This window comes from Haliotis rubra, unplaced genomic scaffold (assembly GCF_003918875.1).
Source record: "Haliotis rubra isolate DU_JTF1 unplaced genomic scaffold, ASM391887v1 Scf377, whole genome shotgun sequence".
NCBI lineage: Eukaryota > Metazoa > Mollusca > Gastropoda > Lepetellida > Haliotidae > Haliotis > Haliotis rubra.
The window spans coordinates 512,483-534,987 of NW_025767054.1; the positions used below are offsets into that span (position 1 = coordinate 512,483).

Consider the following 22,505-nt stretch of genomic DNA (forward strand, 5'->3'; position numbering starts at 1 on the left):
TTATTGTTATTCACAGTTTCAAACTCTGAGTTGCATGCTGTGTTTGCCACCATGTTTGTTTAAGAGGTAACAGGGGTGGATAACAGTAAATCAAGTGAATGAATCTGGTACTTGCTGTATTTATCAACAGAACTCAATCACTGAACTACGATAGTTTTTCGTTTTTACCATCGATTAATTGCTATCGGAGACTCAACAATTGCAATCCATCGATAGTTCGATGCATCGTTACAGCACTAATAATTATCATTTTGAACATCATATAATTTCCTCTACAACAGCAACAAGAACACATAATACAATTGCTGATGTGTTTAAATGAAATTTAAAGGTTTCAAATTATGTGTTAAAAAGGTTTTGCGTCACTTTATGTATTTACCATGTGATTCTGCAGTAGAACAGCTCACTTCTTGGTGGACAGAGCAAGGAATAGTCAAATTCAGTCTCATTGAAATATGTGTATGAATGCTGTTCTGGACTGTGTATCTCTTTATGTTGGCACCTGTGAAGATCCGGGTTAGAATTGATCTTCAGTAAAACATGCTTGTTGTAAGAGGCGACTAACGAGATATGGTGGTCAGGCTCATTCACTTGGTTGACACATGTCAATTGTGTAGATCAATGCTCAGGCTGTTGATCACTGGATTGTCTTGCCAAGACTCGATTATGTACAGACCACCACCTTATAGCTGGAATATTACTGAGTGTGGCATAAAACTAAACTCACTCACTCACTCTTTATGTTGGTAGTTCTAGTTCTAAATTCTAAGAATATATGCAAGCATGGCAAGACTTCTTATGTGTATATAGTGAATAATTTTTGTCTAGAACACATTCAGTGATTGAATACAGCCTTAAACATATTTAATCTGACACGTGTCAGGCTTTAATGCATACTGCATAGTGTGTGTCATATTGCACACAGCTATTGAGATTTGTATCATGTCCTGCTAAGCGTATCCTTATTGTCCATTGTGATACTGACATGGGTAAAAATTAAAAAAATAGATGTCAGGTTGAAAGGTAACTTTAGGAAACAAATTTATCATTTGTTTTCACTACTCTCTCACATAACCATGGTAACAAGAGCAGATGCTGCTACAGCATGATAGGGCCTGGGTGTATGTACCTAAAAAGTACAGATGATAGGTGATAGATACCTTGGTATATAAGATGCATAATTACATTATACATACTGATACTGGCCATTTGTTTTATGCTGAGTATGTTGACCACAACAATTCATCAATGTACAGGATGAAGTGTATAACATGTAGTGTATGATAAAAATTCTGTCAGAAAGTATTAAGTTCCTCAAGTGCAGATGGCTGTGTTCATTAGGGGCACATCTTTTTGCACAATACAATCCATCATCCAAACTCCTGTGTCAAGTTCAAAAAGATTTATCTGCCATAAACTTGTCAACATGACATTGACTGTAATGTTGATTTAGCTAGTATTTCTTTTGCTATTATTGTTATCTGATTTGCAGAAACCTTTATGGTAAGAGCTTGAACCAAATAATCGACAAAAAATGAGAGGGGTGACTTCTGTTTTTATGAGTCATAACACATTCTAATACAGATCAAATCTGGTTAACAGAAGTATGTATATTTTAATGATTTTAAAGTACAACTATCAGCTGCGAAAGTGACATGCAAGTTTTGCCACATTTTGTCCTATATTCATGGATCTTTTTGTAAATTGTATCATAATTCATATTTAAAGTGCTTTATTGTTTGGAGCTGAGCACAAATATGACAACCTGTGTAAAGTATGGAGACGATACTTTACTTTGATATATATGGCAATAAGTATGGGACATTTAACATGCACTGTGAAAACCAAGGGGAAGAACTCTGTCAGGACTAGCCTACTCAAGGCCTACTCGGACATCTCTGATGGTCCACTCACCTGTACTTCATTGGAAAATTGGATAATTCATTATTCACAAGAAACATGTAATGTTATGGCTATATATATATCATTACAGTTCAGTAATAAATCAGTCTACGATTGTACTAGTTTTTCCTTGATGGTATGGGGCTGTGGGGTAGTCTAGTGGTTAAAGCGTTGGCTCGTCACGCCGAAGACCCGGGTTCGATTCCCCACGTGGGCACAATGTGTGAAGCCCATTTCTGGTGTCCCCCGCTGTGATATTGCTGGAATATTGCTAAAAGCGGCGTAAAACTAAACTCAGTCAGTCAGTCAGTCAGTCCTTGATGGTATTCTGTTCAAGCTCTGTTACCATGTTGACAGAGTTACTTGAGATGTTTGAAATTGTTTAAAACAGAATAACACGTGATGATAGATTACTATAATATTGCTTTTTCTCGTCACCTGTTTGTTCACAAATTTCATTATATTCTTTGTATTCTTCCTATACAATATTATTCTCTTTGTTTTAGTAATGGTCATAGATTGGCCAGTGTTGCTGTTGCACTATAATCATTGTAAAATACATGATATATGGCTTATCTTATAACCCATAGTTTCTGTAGCAATTGAAATAGTTAGATCCTACATGAATTATTTATTTGAGTGACAAATAATTCTGATGGGATTTTTTTCAGTCACTTTCACCTGCATATATTTGTGACTCACTGCACAGCATATTTCAAAACAGGATAAAACAACCCATGAAAACTCCCTTTTCCTGTTGTCTATTGGTTAGGAAGGGCCAGTGTCTTGAATATTCACCTTTACAGCGATGTAAGATTTTATCTGATTTGTATGGCTCCTTGTAACTCTATGATAAAAAAAAATGATAAAAATATACCCAGGAAGCCTGCAGAATCAGCAAAGGAGTGTTGTACACCATTCACCAGTTTATGAATGAGAGGTTTATTTGACTACAATCAAACTTCCATGTGTGATGTGTGTTCACAGTGCTGTTAGGTAAACTACAATTATCCTGTGTGAAACCGCACCTGGTCTGATAAATACTGGCCACACTTGCACCAGTGGAGAAACACCTGTTGCCATGGATACTGTGGCAACTAGAATGATAATGAATGTATTGACAGAGCTCTACAGTCCTAGACTGACATTTAGTCCCAGAAATACAGTTATCTTATTTAAAAATAAATGCAGTTATATTTAAAAATTAAAAGAATTATATCTATCTACAAAACAAGTCCAAATGGAGTACAGAAGAAGTGTCAACCTAGACTTGCCAAATCATTCAAGGGTTGAGTGGTATATTTATTTTATTGTTGAAGGTCTATGAGACAGACTGTTGTAACCCTTGTTCTGGAGTTCTGTGTCTTCTGGGTTTATTGTAGCAATGTGTAAACTGAGAATATGTTTACGTTGCAGAAACAATATGATAAGTATGATGCACAGTGGTTAATGTTTGGAAATTTAACAAAGATGGTACTTATTACACCAACAGATAAAATGCAGTGATGATCTGAAATTACCTGTGAAGAAGTAGTGAGTGAGTGAATTTAGTTTTACGCCGCTTGCAGCAATATTACAGCAACATTACGGCGGGGGACACCAGAAACGGGCTTCACACATTGTACCCCTTGTGGGGAATCAAACCCGGGTCTTTGGCGTGACGAGCAAACGCTTTAACCACTAGGCTACCCCACCGCCCTGTGAAGAAGTAAGTGGCAAGACATATGATACAGTGATTTACAAGTCTCTCTTACTGTCCATGAAGATCTTGATTAGAATTGGTCTTCAGCAAGCAATGCTTATCGTTAGAGCCAACTAACGGGATCGGGTGGTAAGGCTGGCTGACTTGGTTGACACGTATCATCGTATCCCAATTGCCTAGATTGATGCTCATGAAGTTGATCACTGTATTATCTGGTCAAGACTCGATTATTTACAAATCTCCATCATATAATTGGAATAGTGCATGAGTGGGGTTTTATACAACAAAAAAGCAAACGAACTAAATTACTTGACTGGAATATTACAGTGTTCAAATGAAACATGTCTAATCTGGAATTGTTCAGGATCACCCTAACCCGGCCATGTGTTTTGTACGTTTGTATTTATACAGAATGTTATTAGTGGTTGCCTTGTAACTCTGATTTGAGCATGTGCTGAATCATGACAGCCGTACTGGGTGTTCGTGGTATTGGAAAAATCTGATGACATATTAGCGTCGGGTATGAGTCACTGAAATCAAGTTAGGCCAGATTTTGTTTAACATGTTAATGCTAACGTGTGAATATGAACATATGAAACATGAGGTAGTTTAATGCTGTCACGCAATGGCAAGTTGATAGATCAAAGTGTACTGACACATTGATCAATGGATTTACGGACATGCTAGTTTTAATAAAATTCATTAACTAGTTAGACATTTCATTGGGGTAACTATTCAATTAAAAAGGTATTGACTATTAAACCAAACTCACATATTCACACACTAACTTGCTAAAGGAACACAATTACAATTCTTTATCATAGTTTCTTATCAGCTACCTGTATCTTGTTTATCAACATGATTAATTTAAGAAAAGTTTATAAATTCACAGTAGTGAGTGATGACTTGTTATGAATGGATATTTAGTCTTATCTCAGCCTTGGTTTCAGAGTATTCAGCCTTCAAGAATACGTTCATTGTTAGTGACATTTCAATGTCACCTTGCATGTGCTGTCGGCCATCTTGAACCTTTTGAATTCTTGAAACATATGTTTAAAACATAGCTTACATTGCTGAAGGGCCTTGAATTTATGTTCAAACAAATGTTTATTTACATACAACTATGGAACATGTTGAATTAAATTAATGCTGAGGATGTCAATTATTAGGCATAACCAAAGTGTCTTTCTTACAACAATAATTTGGTTTATGAAACGTGATGAAAAACATATACTGTTCGGGACCTTTGTGGTTGAGTGAAACCATGGTTACGTCCATAAATCCAGTAATGATTTGTTGATGTGAGTGTTATCGGGCATGTTTAAACAACAATACATAACACCTGGCAGGGTATTGGCTTTTGTTGAACGTGGCGGCCCTGTGAATTCATAAATGAAATCAGAAATCCTTGAAATATTTTGAAGGTACAAAATATTTCTATTGATGAATCATTATCATAATTAGATCAGATTGTAGCGTGTTGTTCAGAAACACTCAACTGTTCCGTTTACATTGATTGAAATATTTTTGTAGTAAATGGTGTGGGTGTATTGAAATAGCTTTGTACGAATATATACATATTACTATACATGATTACTTGTAAGGCTTCAGAAATTCAAGCTTCAGAAATATGGCAGAATCTAACATGAAATATTAACATAATGTAAAACATTTGACCATTTCTAGATGGCATATTTGGTGTGTTGAAAGTCTTAGTCTTATGTTAGAATTAGATGTTGAAAGGGAATATAAATCTTCTGCATCATTAAAATGTTGTACAAATTCTGTCATATCATTCTGACTCTGTTCATTATGAGGAAAGACTGAGCATATTACATGTATTATATTTGTCTGGTAGTTCTTGATTTCTTCAACGCAGCTCTCTGGAAATAGAAATGAAGGAGTAGTTTTCTGGGTGAGAAGGTTCTGGTTCCAGACTTCTCTTGTTATGGAGAAGATACAGAAACCTATGGTTGCAGCGTTAGAAATTAGTGTCGGTCCTTAGGCCCGATGCCGACTGAAAACTACTTGGACCCACAGCTTTTGTTTTCTGCAGGTCCTTATGGACGACAGCTTATTCATCCCCAATAACTAAGAGTATTATTTCCATATCAAAATATAGGACCTTCACATTCTGATCAGGACTCACAACTTTTTATGGTTCTGGGCCCCGTTCCTCAGAGTTAATCGCAAACACTGCATGGTTGAGGTCTATGTTAAAGTATGTAGGATGGTTAAAGCGATCACCTTAAGACCCTGTTCAATCCCCACAGGAACTGTGGGCCCTGGGTCCATTAGGGTCTGCAGCTTTTCAGAGTTGCTGGCAAACACTGCATGTTTGAGGGCTTGAATCCCAGATTTGCCCTAGGTATCAATACTATCATGATTGTTTCTTGGTATGTTAGTATAAGTATAATACCTGTGCTCATGGGTTTCACCAAAATGTTAAGTGCCTGTGACCTGCTCTGGGCTTCTCTCTGACATTGAACCTACACACCATGATAAACTGTACTTGACATAATTTGAAAATCAGCATTATATGAAAACCTGCTCATATGGATATGATATGAGGGATATTGTAATTAAAATTGTGATTAAACTTTGTGGGGATGGGTTGTTTGCATATTGCTGTTTTGATCAATATTTTGTGCACTGTGTTCCTGGTTTGGATGGTGAGGTTATAGTCTGTCTCACAGTCCCAGAACCATATTATTTTCCGCACAGCCTAGCCCTCCCTGCAATGCTGAAGCCCTAAATGATGCAAGTCTAGATTTCCCCAGTGGGTGTCCCTGGGGCTCCTTTTCAGATTAAATGGGATTATTTGTTACAATCAAAATTATATATATTCAGAGACTATCGGTTAGTCTGTATAGGCATCCATGTTAGACTGCAACATGGTATCTCATCTGGCTAGCAGTAGCACTATAAAATTGGTAGTAATCGGAGTACAAGCGTCCCTCATAATGCAATCTAGTATGTGAAACCACATTTCTCCACCTTGAAAGACCACTGTTTGCCCAGAAGGCCTATAAACGCGGGAAGGGTCCTGGGCAATAGACTTACTTTCTCCCGTGCAATCTAGTACTGAGGTACTGAAACCGATATGGCTGTGATGGTCAGTGACTCGACTAACCAGGCCCACCTTTTCTTTTTGCATACTTGTATAGCTCATGAGATGACAGACAGACCCAGCTTATACAATACATGATAGGAACATAACTAATACTTGCAATTTGTATGTTCTATTATTTAGAGGTCCTCAAATACTATATAGGATAACTTAAAGACCTTAATAAGTCCTTGCATTTAACTTATTGACTCAGAAACTTATTCCCTATACTTATCAGGCTTAGGTAAATGGAAGTAAAATTGAGTTAAACAGTGGTTGAAGTATAAAATGTCCCTACTCTGACCCTATGACAGAATCGGAAAACATAATTCAGAGTTATTATTATCAAATGTGATTATTGTGGTAAAATGACTGCAATTATCATGACTAGAATCAATATTTTATGTCTTTCTATCTTGTAGTAATGAAATTCTGATGGCAGCGACTTCACAGCGGCTTCACAGATATTACTTTCACTATAAAAAGCTTTGATGTGCATTCAGTGTCGACACACCCAACACTGACAATGCCGCTGCAAAAACTCCAACTGATTTGAATTGGATTATTTTAAGCCACATACAGGGATGTTGCTGGGCAGGAATTGAATATTTCAGATGTGCACAAAGACTGTCTCATTTCTTCGAAACGACTAAATTGAGTCCTTATCAAGATTTGATGTGTCATGTGTTATAGAGGAACTTGCAAGACGTTTATCAGGTGACTAGTCTGTCGTTATCAGGTGGGTCTAACCCTGCTCTCTGGCAGGGCAGCATGTGTTGGTTACTAAGATATGAACAAATTTATAACCATTTCTGTCACTCTGTGTATTCAGTCCTTGATTTAATGGTTTATGTTCATTTTGGTCGACTGATACGGCTTGTTTGCCTAAGCTGGGCCTGTCTGTCGTCTCATGAGCTATACAAGTATTCAGGCTGCATGCGTGGCACTTTAGCTGTAGATGACGCGGCAACGGAATACTCCTCTTTTACACAGTCTTTTAAAGCTTTCTTTCCCCTTCTCACATTTCATCCATACACAACATATGTTTATGTAGACCCAATTAATTTGCATTTCCTTTGCTCTTATCCATTGGCAAGCAGGTCACTTCAATCCGTTCTCAGGCTATTCAAATTTTTCAAAATAATATCTGGATGGTGTAGTCTCTAGCTGTAAGGTTCCTCCATGTTGCTTTGTACTCTAGATAGGTCAATAAATTAAAAGCCGGAGAATATTGACATGAAAGTTCACTTTGCTCGTGTGTGAAATGTTGACCGACTGTATGCGGTATTTGTGTGGTGTATTTGCACATTGTGTGATGTGCTGGGTGATATGAGGGCTGGTATGGTTTGTGTGGCCTAGTGTTATTGGCTGGTTGTGAGCACTCATTCTTCAACCACATTGCAGGTACAACTAGTTAATTGCCCGTGTTGAATATGACAATGATGCTCGTGTTGACATAGCCTGCTCATCACTGTGGATGAATTACCTGACTCAAATTTTAATTAATATGGGAAGTACAGAAGCAAATGGTGGGTGGAGATGTATAGAGAGGAACTTGACTGGTAAAACTGGAGACATGATCTATAGAGAGGAACTTGACTGGTAAAACTAGAGACATGATCTATAGAGAGGAACTTGACTGGTAAAACTAGAGACATGATCTATAGAGAGGAACTTAACTGGTAAAACTGTAGACATGATCTATAGAGAGGAACTTGACTGGTAAAACTAGAGACATGATCTATAGAGAGGAACTTGACTGGTAAAACTAGAGACATGATCTATAGAGAGGAACTTGACTGGTAAAACTAGAGACATGATCTATAGAGAGGAACTTGACTGGTAAAACTAGAGACATGATCTATAGAGAGGAACTTGACTGGTAAAACTAGAGATATGATCTATAGAGAGGAACTTGACTGGTAAAACTAGAGACATGATCTATAGAGTGGAACCTGACAGGTAAAACTGGAGACATGATCTATAGAGAGGAACTTGACTGGTAAAACTAGAGACATGATCTATAGAGAGGAACTTGACTGGTAAAACTAGAGACATGATCTATAGAGAGGAACTTGACTGGTAAAACTGGAGACATGATCTATAGAGAGGAACTTGACTGGTAAAACTAGAGACATGATCTATAGAGAGGAACTTGACTGGTAAAACTAGAGACATGATCTATAGAGAGGAACTTAACTGGTAAAACTGTAGACATGATCTATAGAGAGGAACTTGACTGGTAAAACTAGAGACATGATCTATAGAGAGGAACTTGACTGGTAAAACTAGAGACATGATCTATAGAGAGGAACTTGACTGGTAAAACTAGAGACATGATCAATAGAGAGGAACTTGACTGGTAAAACTAGAGACATGATCTATAGAGAGGAACTTGACTGGTAAAACTAGAGACATGATCTATAGAGAGGAACTTGACTGGTAAAACTAGAGACATGATCTATAGAGAGGAACTTGACTGGTAAAACTAGAGACATGATCTATAGAGAGGAACTTGACTGGTAAAACTAGAGACATGATCTATAGAGTGGAACCTGACAGGTAAAACTGGAGACATGATCTATAGAGAGGAACTTGACTGGTAAAACTGTAGACATGATCTATAGAGAGGAACTTGACTGGTAAAACTAGAGACATGATCTATAGAGAGGAACTTGACTCGTAAAACTGTAGACATGATCTATAGAGAGGAACTTGACTGGTAAAACTGTAGACATGATCTATAGAGAGGAACTTGACTGGTAAAACTAGAGACATGATCTATAGAGAGGAACTTGACTCGTAAAACTGTAGACATGATCTATAGAGAGGAACTTGACTGGTAAAACTAGAGACATGATCTATAGAGAGGAACTTGACTGGTAAAACTAGAGACATGGTCTATAGAGAGGAACTTGACTGGTAAAACTAGAGACATGGTCTATAGAGAGGAACTTGACTGGTAAAACTGGAGACATGATCTATAGAGAGGAACTTGACTGGTAAAACTAGAGACATGATCTATAGAGAGGAACTTGACAGGTAAAACTGGAGACATGATCTATAGAGAGGAACTTGACTGGTAAAACTAGAGACATGATCTATAGAGAGGAACTTGACAGGTAAAACTGGAGACATGATCTATAGAGAGGAACTTGACTGGTAAAACTGGAGACATGATCTATAGAGAGGAACTTGACAGGTAGAACTGGAGACATGATCTATAGAGAGGAACTTGACAGGTAAAACTAGAGACATGATCTATAGAGAGGAACTTGACTGGTAAAACTGTAGACATGATCTATAGAGAGGAACTTGACTGGTAAAACCGGAGACATGATCTATAGAGAGGAACTTGACTGGTAAAACTAGAGACATGATCTATAGAGAGGAACTTGACTGGTAAAACCGGAGACATGATCTATAGAGAGGAACTTGACAGGTAAAACTGGAGACATGATAGGACCCTGGTTATATTGTGTTAGTGAGTTGGGTTTTGCCCAGGATTTCATATTTATGTTATGGAGGTAGGGTACCTTGATGCATGTTTTTCATGCATGGCTTAGTGACATTAAACATGGAGAAGGTCTGGGTCCATCGCCCTCACAAGGATACTTTTCAAGTGTCCCAGCAGTGATATTGCTGAAGTTTTGCTTGAAGTATCATGAGAGTGCATTAATTGTTGCTCATTCATATCTCTGTCAGTCAGCTTCATATGGGAGGACATATCGCTGTGACTCAGGTAATAGGTATTTATGACTCATGTGAAACCCCAAAGCTCTGGAATGATATTGAAAGACCAGACATCCTCCAATGAAAATAATCAGGCGTACCAAAGAAAACTTTCCCACTGTGCCGAAAAATGCTGAATAGTCCACATTAATCGTGGAAATAGCAACATGAACATATTACCTGGCTACTGAAACAGTAAAAACGGCAACTTTAAATCGCTAAACCTGGATAAAACCCCCCGGAGAGCCTGCAACTTTGACTTTGCGCATGCGCACATGGAAGAGGAAGTCTCGACCACATGTTGACATTTTCCAGCTTGGACAAAAGTTACATTCCCTTTTTAAAGTATTTCTGTTGTGTTATTATCCCCTGCCGGGCGTTTATCGCGAAGCGGGGGATATAGTATTAGGCTCCGTCCGTCCGTTCGTCCATACGTATGTACGAATTGGAATATCTTAAGAACCGTTTTCTAGATTCTTTTCATATTTGGTACCTAGGTTCATCACAGTATAAGAAAGGTCCGAGTCAGGTTTGGTCACGTTTTACCTGCATGTTAAGCTATCTCAAGAACCGTTGACTGGATTTTCTTCATATTCAATACAAAGCTTTATCTAGGGAAGGTGCAGGGCCCCGTCGATTTTGGTGACCTTCACCTATTTTTCAAGGTCATGGCAACACTTTGAAGATTTCAGCATGTAAACCTGCATGTTAAGCTATCTCAAGAACCGTTCACTGGATTGTCTTTATATTTGAAACCAAGCTTTATCTAGGGAAGGTGCAGGGCCCAGTCAATTTTGGTGACCTTCACTTAATTTTCAAGGTCACAGAGACACTTTGAAGATTTCAGCATATTAACCTGCAGGTTATGCTTGTCAGCGAGATACCTCAAGAACCATTCACTGGAGTTTCTTTATATGTGACACCAAGCTTCATCCAGGGAAGGCGCAGGGCCCAGTCGATTTTGGTGACCTTCACTTAATTTTCAAGGTCACAACGACACTTAACCTGAATTGTCAGCAAGATATTTCAAGAACGGTTCACTGGATTTTCTTCAGACTTTCAAGACTTCCCTTAAATGTTTTTCAATAAGCAATTTCTTTAGTACTATTTTTGCATATTTCATACCTATGACATTCATGTCAAGGTCAAAGTCAGGCTTGAAAATATGTGTGTGTTTGAACACCTAAAGAGCAAGATATCAAGAGAGGTTGACTGGTCATGTTTTTGTTGACATTTAACTTAAACTTTCATGACTTTATAAGTTTGATTTGATAATTTGCGGCGGGGGATTATGTCACCTTAGTGACAATGCTTGTTTGGCATTTATCATCTTGATACTTGTGTGCACTCTCGTTTAGTTTACTTTCCATTCGTATGAAATGATTGACAGCAATTATTTTAACATAATAAATATTTTTATCTACATGAGGCGATTCATGATTGCTCGGAAATTTGAAAGAAGCGTGGATCATGATGCTGAATCCAGTGACTAAAAGATCTTGGCAACCAAGGGACATAACCCTCCACAAAGAATTTCAGTGCCTGAAGCCATTGGCTCTCCAAATCAGTGTGCAAGACAATGACATATATATTGTTTGGTATATGAAGGGAAAAGCTTGTATAACAAACAAAATATAGGGTATGTTATTGTCTTGCACATATAACCTATGTAGGTGTTAGTTTGGTATGTGAAGATAAAAGCTTGTATGACAAACAAACACCTACATGTTATATATTTGCTTTTTTCTCGCCATGGACTAAAATGGTATTAGTCTTGATATCTCCAACAATCGTTTTCTGCGTCCTGAAGTTTAAAATACCCCAAGGAAAAGATAACTGTCTCATGTATACGTTGAAAATGACAGAATTTAAAATTATCTACCACTGATGAATTTTGGAGTACTCAGTAGGTTTGGATCAAAATTTGACAAGATTAATATTGAAAGATTTGGACCAGTGTTAAATATACTCCATGTAGATTTTTCTGGTTTTTATCAGTTGACTTTGACATGTTTGAAGGGCATGAGTGTCCCAGTGGCTACAGGTGCTTGCTGATCATGTGTATGTAAGTCCAGATTCACCTTGATCATGATTCCTGTTCTCTCCAGCCCACATTTTTGTTTTACCATATTTGCTGTAATAATAGCTATGGACACTTAGAAAATTGACACCGGGGGACATGTATTAAAACTAGGGCTTCAACGAGTCCATTTTCTTGGACTCGAGTTCTCGAGGGGTGAGACTCGACTTGGACCCGAGTACTCGAAATTCATACCTTTCAACAAAAAAACGATAGCGTAACCGGCATGACATGTGTTCCGATCACACAAGTGAACACTTACTTCATTCTGACTTCATATCGTCGTGTGACTAACATTTCCTATTGGTCAGAATCCGTATTTGGATGTTTACTTGCCAAATGTGTGTTTTTTTCATCGTACTGGTTGTACTGCCTGCATAACACAGTGATATACCGCACAGGCAGCATTTAGTTATTTTTCTCTCTTTTCACTATCCAGATCAAGACACGCCATCAAGACATTTATCGTTCTCCATGTCTGTTAAGATAGTTACCTAATCATTTTAAGAAGTGAAATCTCAAACGACCTATAATATTGACTCTCATCTGCAGACTTGTAACAACTAATACCATACAGCCACACCGTGTGAGGAGTAAACTACTTAATCTAGGCGTTAATAAAAACATTATCAGATGGGTTAAAGAATTCAGAGTACATAGAACTCAGTATGTCAGTGTCAATGGCTATCAATCTTCTTTCCTCTCAACCTCTACTGCAGCTCCACAGGACTGTTCTTTCATCCGCACTCTTCGTTTTGTATACCAATGACTGTTACTTGTCATTAAATGACTTGTTTACTGTGAAATTCGCAGATGACGCCACTGTTACTGGCCTAATTTCTGATTCTGAACCTTATTATCGTCAAGGCATTGACAAAACCGTAATGACAGTTTTTATCAAACCTTTATTCAAAGTGTGTTGACCTACAATTTTCTATGTTGGTATGGGGCCTGTCTGATCGCAACAAAAACAAACTTTTCAAAATTGTTAATACTGCCGACAAAATTTCGAGTATATTCCCTTTATCTATGAGCGCGCCAGATTGTCAAAGAGGCAACTAAAATTTGATTTGATAGTTAACATATTTTATCTCACCACTTTGAAGTACTTCTTTCTGGACGCTGCTGTCGATTACCTTCCCTCAAAACAAACAGAGCTCGACAGTCTTTCATACCATCAAGTATTCGTGAATGCAACAAATATTTTGAATTATCACCATGTGATAACAACTAGAATTATTCAGCCTCTTTACCTATGTGGTTAATTGAATTATATCATGTCAGTTTTATTGTGTAAATAGCTTTCGTTTTGTGCATGTAATTATTGTGTATATGTTTGTGAATTGTGTACATATTCATTTTGAGACAGTTTGGATGTATAAGAATCTCCTCCGGGATAATAAAGTTATATCTTATCTTAATATTACCGGTAGACGTTAACGGCCGCTCATGCTCAGCACATGGCAGACAGTCTGTCAACGTAACCAAATAATTCGAGTTATCTCCCCTTTTCGAGTCATCGAGTCCTAGAAAATGGACTCGAGTCCAGCTAAACCCGACTCGTCCTTGAGTACTCGAGTACCCGTGGAAGCCCTAATTAAAACCATACACAAGTTGGTTGTGGTAAAGCTTGCCTACTGTATTCACATTGAGCCATGAGCAGAGCTACAGATAACTCTTTGGGTCATTGAGTTATGTCATCGCTTGTGTTCATCTCAATGGGGTAAATATATAATACCCACCTCACTCTAACTCAATTGGGTATTTTGCCATTTTCCATTAATTGTAAAAATATAATAAACTTTAAATGTTAGTTTGTGTGTTTGTACTTATATTTGATCAGTAATATGAGAAACAATAAGAAAGACTGCAAGTTGATGAGGTCATGTGCTGAAATATACCTGTCAATATACCTCAGTTATTTTATCTATCCTCAGTAGCCTCCAAGCTAAGATTTGACATTTTCGTGTGTACACATGTAAGATCAAATTTATTGAGTATTTTAAAAAAATTCATGCATTTTTGTCCGCAACAAATGTAATAGGAATTGAGTTTTCACATAAATAGTTGCGTAAATTACGCAGATACGCAGCTTATCTGTACCTCTGCATGAGGACTGTTTGCAAGGAGAGTTGGTTATTAAAAAAATATTGACAAAGAGGGATGCTTTTTTTATATCATAGCTTAAAATTTTCATCTGAGATTGAGTAGAAGAAAAGACTTTGTTCAAACGTATTGAAATTGAGAATAATACAGTGAAAGTTACTTTATTTATATACACTCTACACTAGTGTATTTACTGATAAGAGGTCTGTAATATGAACAAGTACACACATGTGCATGCATGTGCGTGTGTGAGAGAGAAAGTTGAGTGAGTGAGTGAGTGAGTGAGTATGGTTTTACGCCGTTTTTAGCAATATTCCAGCAATATCACGGCGGGGGACACCAGAAATGGGCTTCACACAATGTGCCCATGTGGGGATTCGAACCCGGGTCTTCGGCGTGACGAGCCAACGCTTTAACCACTAGGCTACCCCACCGCCCGTAGAGAGAATTGAGAGAGAGGTTTGGGGGTTAGTACCAGACTACTTACAGTGGCTGGTTACTGAAGCAGGGCTCTTATTATGGTGACTACTGTAATGTTTAACAAATTGGCAGTAGATCATAACCAGGACGAATTGATTCATTTTAGATTTTCCTCCCTTATTAAGCTGACATACTGTCATAAAACAGGCGTATTGTTCAACATGTTCGAAGCATTGTTTAACAAACTGTGATATTTTTCAGAGCTGTTATCTGATCTTTATGGGAGGTCTCCAACTTGTTCACTTTTCAGTATAAATATCAGTGAACTGTGTTCAGTATTCTCCCCCAGAACCGTTGTTTTAGTATTTCAATGGCTAGGGTATTGTGGTTTAAGATATTCTATTTTGAGTGTCTGTTGTTCCTACAATTTTAATTATTGTTAAATAGTTACGATTGGTTTGATAAGTAAGAAAGCAGCTAAGTTTAATGTGAAGTAGATTTGAAAAGTCACGTTTGATTGTAGATTGTGTTTACTCCTGTGTTAGGATGAAATGTGAGTGAACCGTAGATCCTGTTTCTATAGCTACTGCAGGATTATGCAAACTGAGTGAAAGCGTTGAAATATACATTGAGTACTGCAGTTAAAGATCTGACAATAAATATTTATACAAATTTCCACATCCATTTAAGGCAATAGATATTCATGGAACCTGATCAAACAAAACTATATGGACCCAAGTTTTTTTAAGCCCTCAATGTATCATGATACAAACTTGCTATATTGCATTTCTCTTTATCTTGACCTCTGGTGACCCTTGAAACGGTTAAAATTTGAAAAGTCAAACTGACTAAACAATGGCGCCCTTATTGGTGGCATATGAGCCCCTGACTTCGTATCTGCTTATCGTATCCTAATATGGCTTATCAGCCAGCGTGGAGGGGGGAGTCAGAACAAGGGCGTGTGCTGAAACTGCTGTTTGTTTTGTAGATCACGCCACGGAGCTGCGGCTTGCTCAGGAAAAGATCGCTGAGTTTCAAACTTTGTGTGGGGCCCTGAAGACTGAGGTGAGTTGACCCAGAGGTGATATTCCTGGGTAGTTAACGAGGGTAGGTTTCACCACCTCATCAGCATGAATAGATGCACAGGCTGTCTCTTGCCAGCTGTTGAATATGTATAAGCAGGACCAGTTCACGGCCTTCTTCCTGCATAGTATAGTTTGCGTAATTCAGACGAAGAATTATTTTGCTTGACCGCAGAATATATCTTTTGCTTGTGATAAGTAAATATATCCTTCTGTGTAGAGAATATAGATTTAGAAGTCAATCGTTTAGGATTCATTTTGGTTTTGAACTGAAGAACAATTATTGGTGTGCATACAACATGGTAAAAAAATCTGATAAGAGACACTGTTAAAATAATTCCTGGTTCCTGAACAGCTTGTTTACAAATAAAAATGATGATGTATATTATACCAAGACAATGGTAAAGATTCTCGATGCAAACATTAACATCTGTGTTTAAAATACTTATGGCATGCTGAGAAAAACTGAATGAAACTGGATATTCAGAAGCTGAACAGGATGTTATAATTAAAATTGAAAAATACAATGAAAAAAGGGAGGAAAATGTTTTAAATTTGAACAGCTTTTTGTTCATTCATATATTCTATTAAAATCCAAAGAACACACCTACCCGGTAACTATCTTTGTGAGTGCCCTGTGGCACTCAACAATTAATTTCAATCCCAGTTTGGACCCTTGCATACAGGATGAGTGTAGACACAATAACAGGACATGGTGGGTGTGAAGGTAGTGCGGACAAAGTACGACAAGGGATACTGATGGGACCATTTTTTTGTGTTTCAATTGTTTTCTGAACATTTTATTAACATGGCAAGATTTGTGGGTTTTTGTTACAATCTGTTATCCTTGTTATTTGAAGTGCAAGTTTTGGAAACTAATATGGCCACATAAGTTTGCTAAAGTGGCAGAAATTGGAGTTATTTAAGAAAATTCTAGTCATCCCAAGGCCTTGACATACGTTCCCCCATTATACTGATAATATAGTTAACCAATAACATCCACATACTATACTGAAAGGCAAAAGAAACGTAATATTTGAAATGATATTTAAGTATCAATGTGGCAATCGTTCACTTGTTTTCTGAACACATCAGCGATACAACGCCACCAACAGCACTGATGACCGTCCACGTAGTGGTCCACCCCGCGTAACACCGCGTTGCCATGACCGTCATATCATCCATCAACACCTCTTGTTAACCTAGCTATAGCTGCTGCATTCAGACAACAAGTGAACGATTGCCACTTAAGCCAGCAATTTATGCCTGAATTCATGCGTGATACGCATGCATCTCGATTTCAATGTTGTGTTTGTGCAAACTCTTCCCTTTCCACAAACAAAAACATTTCAAACCTCAATCTCAAACAATACTTTTTGGGGCAATACAGGCTATACGACCATGATTCATGTTTTCCTGAAACTTGACTTCTGGTGTATATTTGAAAAAAAATAGGTTCAAATACTCCATTGATACTTAAATGTCATTTCCAAAATTATACGTTTCTTTTGCCTTTCAGTATATTAAGGAGATAAGACTCTGTATTATCTTGAATATATTTTTCAGTGTTTTTAATAAACTTATGATATAAAATATACTTATGATAATCTATACGTATGTATAAATCTATCTCCTTTAGCCTGTCCTAACTGCACAACTGTGACGTTTCTTAGTATAGCTAGTTTATGGAATGTGTTCTTGTCATCCAGAATGACCGTCTCAAGATCTTCAACAGAGAGTTGGAAGAGAAGGCTGAATCATCAGAGTTGCAGATCAACTCTATCTCCTCCCAGTATCGAGATGTCTTGCAGGAAAAGGAGGTAAACAGATCACTCTTTCTCATTGGCTTCTCAGTACAGGGGTGTCTGGAAGCAGGACCTGGGTGTATGTATCACCACATGGCCTCTCAGTACAGGGGTGTCTTGAAGCAGGACCTGGGTGTATGTATCACCACATGGCCTCTCAGTACAGGGGTGTCTTGAAGCAGGACCTGGGTGTATTATCACCACATGGCTTCTCAGTACAGGGGTGTCTTGAAGCAGGTACCCATTATTACATAAACAACTTTCAGTACAGGGGTGCCTTGAAGCAGACCTCAATGTCACATGAACTTTCAGTACAGGGGTGCCTTGAAGCAGACCTCAATCTCACATGAACTTTCAGTACTGGGGTGTCTTGAAGCAGGTACCAATTGTCACATGAACAACTTTCAGTACAGGGGTGTCTTAAAGTAGTACCTCAATGTCACATGAACTTTCAGTACTGGGGTGTCTTGAAGCAGGACCTCAATCTCACATGAACTTTCAGTACAGGGGTGTCTTGAAGCAGGTTACAATTGTCACATGAACAACTTTCAGTAAAGGGGTGTCTTAAAGTAGGACCTCAATCTCACATGAACTTTCAGTACTCGGGTGTCTTGAAGCAGGACCTCAATCTCACAAGAACTTTCAGTACAGGGGTGTCTTGAAGCAGGACCTCAATCTCACATGAACTTTCAGTACTGGGGTGTCTTGAAGCAGGACCTCAATCTCACATGAATTTTCAGTACTGGGGTGTCTTGAAGCAGGACCTCAATCTCACATGAACTTTCAGTACTGGGGTGTCTTGAAGCAGGACCTCAATCTCACATGAACTTTCAGTACTGGGGTGTCTTGAAGCAGGACCTCAATCTCACATGAACTTTCTGTACAGGGGTGTCCTAAAGTAGGACCTCAATGTCACATGAACATCAGTACAGGGGTACCCATTGTCACATGAACAACTTTCAGTACAGGGGGTGTCTTGAAGCGACCTCAATGTCACATGAACAACTTTCTGTACAGGGGTGTCCTAAAGTAGGACCTCAATGTAACATGAACATCAGTACGGGGGTGTCTTGAAGCAGGACCTCAATGTCACATGAACATCAGTACTGGGGTGTGAAGCAGGACCTCAATCTCACAAGAACTTTCAGTACTGGGGTGTCTTGAAGCAGGTACCAATTGTCACATGAACAACTTTCAGTACAGGGGTGTCTTGAAGCAGGACCTCAATCTCACAAGAACTTTCAGTACAGGGGTGTCTTGAAGCAGGTACCAATTGTCACATGAACTTTCAGTACAGGGGTGCCTTGAAGCAGACCTCAATCTCACAAGAACTTTCAGTACAGGGGTGTCTTGAAGCAGGTACCAATTGTCACATGAACAACTTTCAGTACAGGGGTGTCCTAAAGTAGGACCTCAATGTCACATGAACATCAGTACTGGGGTGTGAAGCAGGACCTCAATCTCACATGAACTTTCAGTACTGGGGTGTCTTGAAGCAGGACCTCAATCTCACAAGAACTTTCAGTACAGGGGTGTCTTGAAGCAGGTACCAATTGTCACATGAACAACTTTCAGTACAGGGGTGTCTTAAAGTAGGACCTCAATGTCACATGAACTTTCAGTACAGGGGTGCCTTGAAGCAGACCTCAATCTCACATGTACTTTCAGTACTGGGGTGTCTTGAAGCAGGACCTCAATCTCACAAGAACTTTCAGTACAGGGGTGTTTTGAAGCAGGTACCCATTATCACATGAACAACCTTCAGCGCATGGGGTGTCTTGAAGCAGGACCTCAATGTCACATGAACAACTTTCTGTACAGGGGTGTCCTAAAGTAGGACCTCAATGTCACATGAACAACTTTCAGTAAAGGGGTGTCTTGAAGCAGGACCTCAATGTCACATGAACAACTTTCTGTACAGGGGTGACCTAAAGTAGGACCTCAATGTCACATGAACATCAGTACAGGGGTGTCTTGAAGCAGGGCCTCAATGTCACATGAACAGCTTTCAGTACAGGGGTGCCTGGAAGCAGGATCTCTGTGTATTTATTACTAAATGGTCTCCCAGTACAAGAATCATTATTATAACACATCTATAATTCATGATATAAATGTATAAGAATTGGAAAATTATCTTAGAAAAACCAACATAATGAGGAAATCAACACCTTATTGTGAAAATTAAATCCCCAGAAAATGACGATAAAGTTACATATTGTTCCTCTTCCCTACACATTGCAGTGCATGTATTTCTGTGTTGAAAACAAATTGAGTCATCCATCTCAATCTTGAGGGGGTTAATGCTGATTTCCTGTGTACGAGTAAATACCATTGACAGCTTTATGAGTTAACAGCCATACAATGTATTGTTGTGCATGTCCCTCAATATACAACTTTATTGTAGGGCTACGCTGGTCGTAACTCTGCCTGAAATAGTGCGCCATTTTGTTTATAGGTGGGGGGCTGTGGCTGAACATTATGGGGGCTTTATGGATTGGGTCACATGGTGTTTATGGCTTTCACTGTAGATGCAAGGGAAAATCATTGTATTGTATAACAACACTCTATAGTTCAGGAGTGTTTTATTTTGAGATTCAGGTACAGGCAGACTTAGCTTGCAATTCATCGGTCCTTCATGGTCACTGGGCTTGTTAGGATTTTTTATGTCACGTCTTTTCAAACATTTAGCTGTCAGCAATCTAATGTACTCTGTCATGAGTGTGGAGGTGAGCAGTTGTTTTGTGGAAAGCAGCGTCTTTGTGAGAAGTTGTTTTATTGATAAATGGGTGGAAATGATTTTTGTGTGGCCCAGTTGTGTTTTATGATGGCAGGTGAGAAGAACATAACTATGTTCATTTTGCAAACAAAGTCTCAGATAAAGAAAATGGTATGAAAAATGCCATCTGGTCTTAATATTCAAGAGGACAAAAGGTGAAAATGGCGTGCCAGAAGCTCACCTAAAGCATATCTCACATCAACTCAACTCATCAGTCGTTATTATCTTATCCCTTTATTTGTCTTTTTTTTAAAAACCCAAAAACAAATACAGAACCAATCAAGCCAATAACATTGAAAGTTTTGGCGGTTAATCTCAACTATCATTCAGAATGGCAGTTATATTGAAAATGACAATGTATTCACTTCCTGGCTGTATATTATACATTTTCTTGAATTGGTAACGTCTAAAAGCTAATAGACTTGTGGAGAGTGTGGATTGAAGTCTTCATATTTATGTGTATATTATGACTTTACATGCAATGTAAATTTGGTCTTTATATGTGCTTGTAAGTCTTGTGATACAGCATTTATGGCGACCATGTTTAAAAATGTTATTTGTGCCTGCCATGTATTAAGCTAGCGCTATCATGTAGTTTGATATACGGAGAATAAGTCAATACATTTGAAACATGCTGCCTTATTTTTATATTGAGCCTTGGTTCATGCATGATTTCAAATTAATTAGAAAGAGCAGAAATAAACTCAATAAATTTGACACAAAGTGGGCATTCTATCATCCACTTCTCAGTTAGTCTAGCCTAAGTATAAGTGAAAAGCAAACACATATTAAAAGCCAGCAGTTTATTGTAAACTTACAACGGTATAGTATGAATGTGAGAGTGAATGACAGGGACTTTCTGACAATAAAAACATTGAAATTTTAAAAAATTAAAAAAATGATTAGAAAGTCAGTTAAAAATAACCAACATGTCAGGTGAACTACATATCTTTGTGGCTCTCTTTTCGTTACCCTCTTGGGTTTGCAGGGATTTATTTATACCTGCTCAGGGCAAATATTTAGCTCCAAGTCTGTAGTAATTTACATTAAAAATACTAATTTGAATTTTAAAAAATCCCTATTCATCAGAATTCAGATAAATGGAAAACCAAAATATAATTTTGAACAATGTTTCAATTTGCCTGCAGAGGCACTTAGTTTGGAAATCCTTATTTAATTGCTTAACAGTTTGTGCAGTGCATGTTTGGGCAATATAGAAAAAGTGATAATTTTTCCTTATCCTGACTCATGCTCTTTTTGCTTGTCTTCTTCTTCTTGCGAACATAGTGGAACACTTGTATCTCCCTAATTGAAGCTCCCTTCAATGTAAAATCACTAATTAGTACTCAGCACGAGTTACCTCCCTTCCACAAGCGCGGGAACGAGGGCGCCACCTCCACCCATGTGCCTCACTCTCTCCTTCTTCGCCCAGTGAGCTGGACGTGAGAGCGCCTGTGTCTCCCGACACACTATATCCTTTGATTATATTTAGTTAGTTACCTCGTATAGACATCTATAGAGGTTTAGCTAGTATCCTTCAACAATTATATATTGATATTTAGTCATGTTTCTACTGTTTATTCACGGGACTTGCGTGTTTGTTTCAGTGGATTACGTTGATAAAAATTCTGTTCTGTTGCAGATTACGTTTTTATTCTGCTGCTGATCCCGCATTTAATATGCCCTAGTTGTACTGTGCCATGTTCATTTTATTCACGTTGCAGTTAGGCGGTACTAATTTATCCATTTCTGCCTTTAATAAATAATTACTTTGCGCTTTGAGCCAAGCAG

At 38.2% G+C, this 22,505-nt stretch overlaps 1 protein-coding gene across 1 annotated transcript in view; it reads left to right on the forward strand.

The window, feature by feature from the left end:
- Window positions 1-15,597: 15,597 nt before the first annotated feature.
- Window positions 15,598-22,505, forward strand: part of LOC124286168 (thyroid receptor-interacting protein 11-like) — a 42,866-nt gene continuing 35,958 nt past the window's right edge. Inside the window, exons 1-3 of the mRNA XM_046722518.1 lie at window positions 15,598-15,604; window positions 16,040-16,116; window positions 17,843-18,073. Coding sequence (XP_046578474.1) covers window positions 15,598-15,604; window positions 16,040-16,116; window positions 17,843-18,073 — 315 coding nt within the window. The remainder of the gene's footprint in view (window positions 15,605-16,039; window positions 16,117-17,842; window positions 18,074-22,505) is intronic.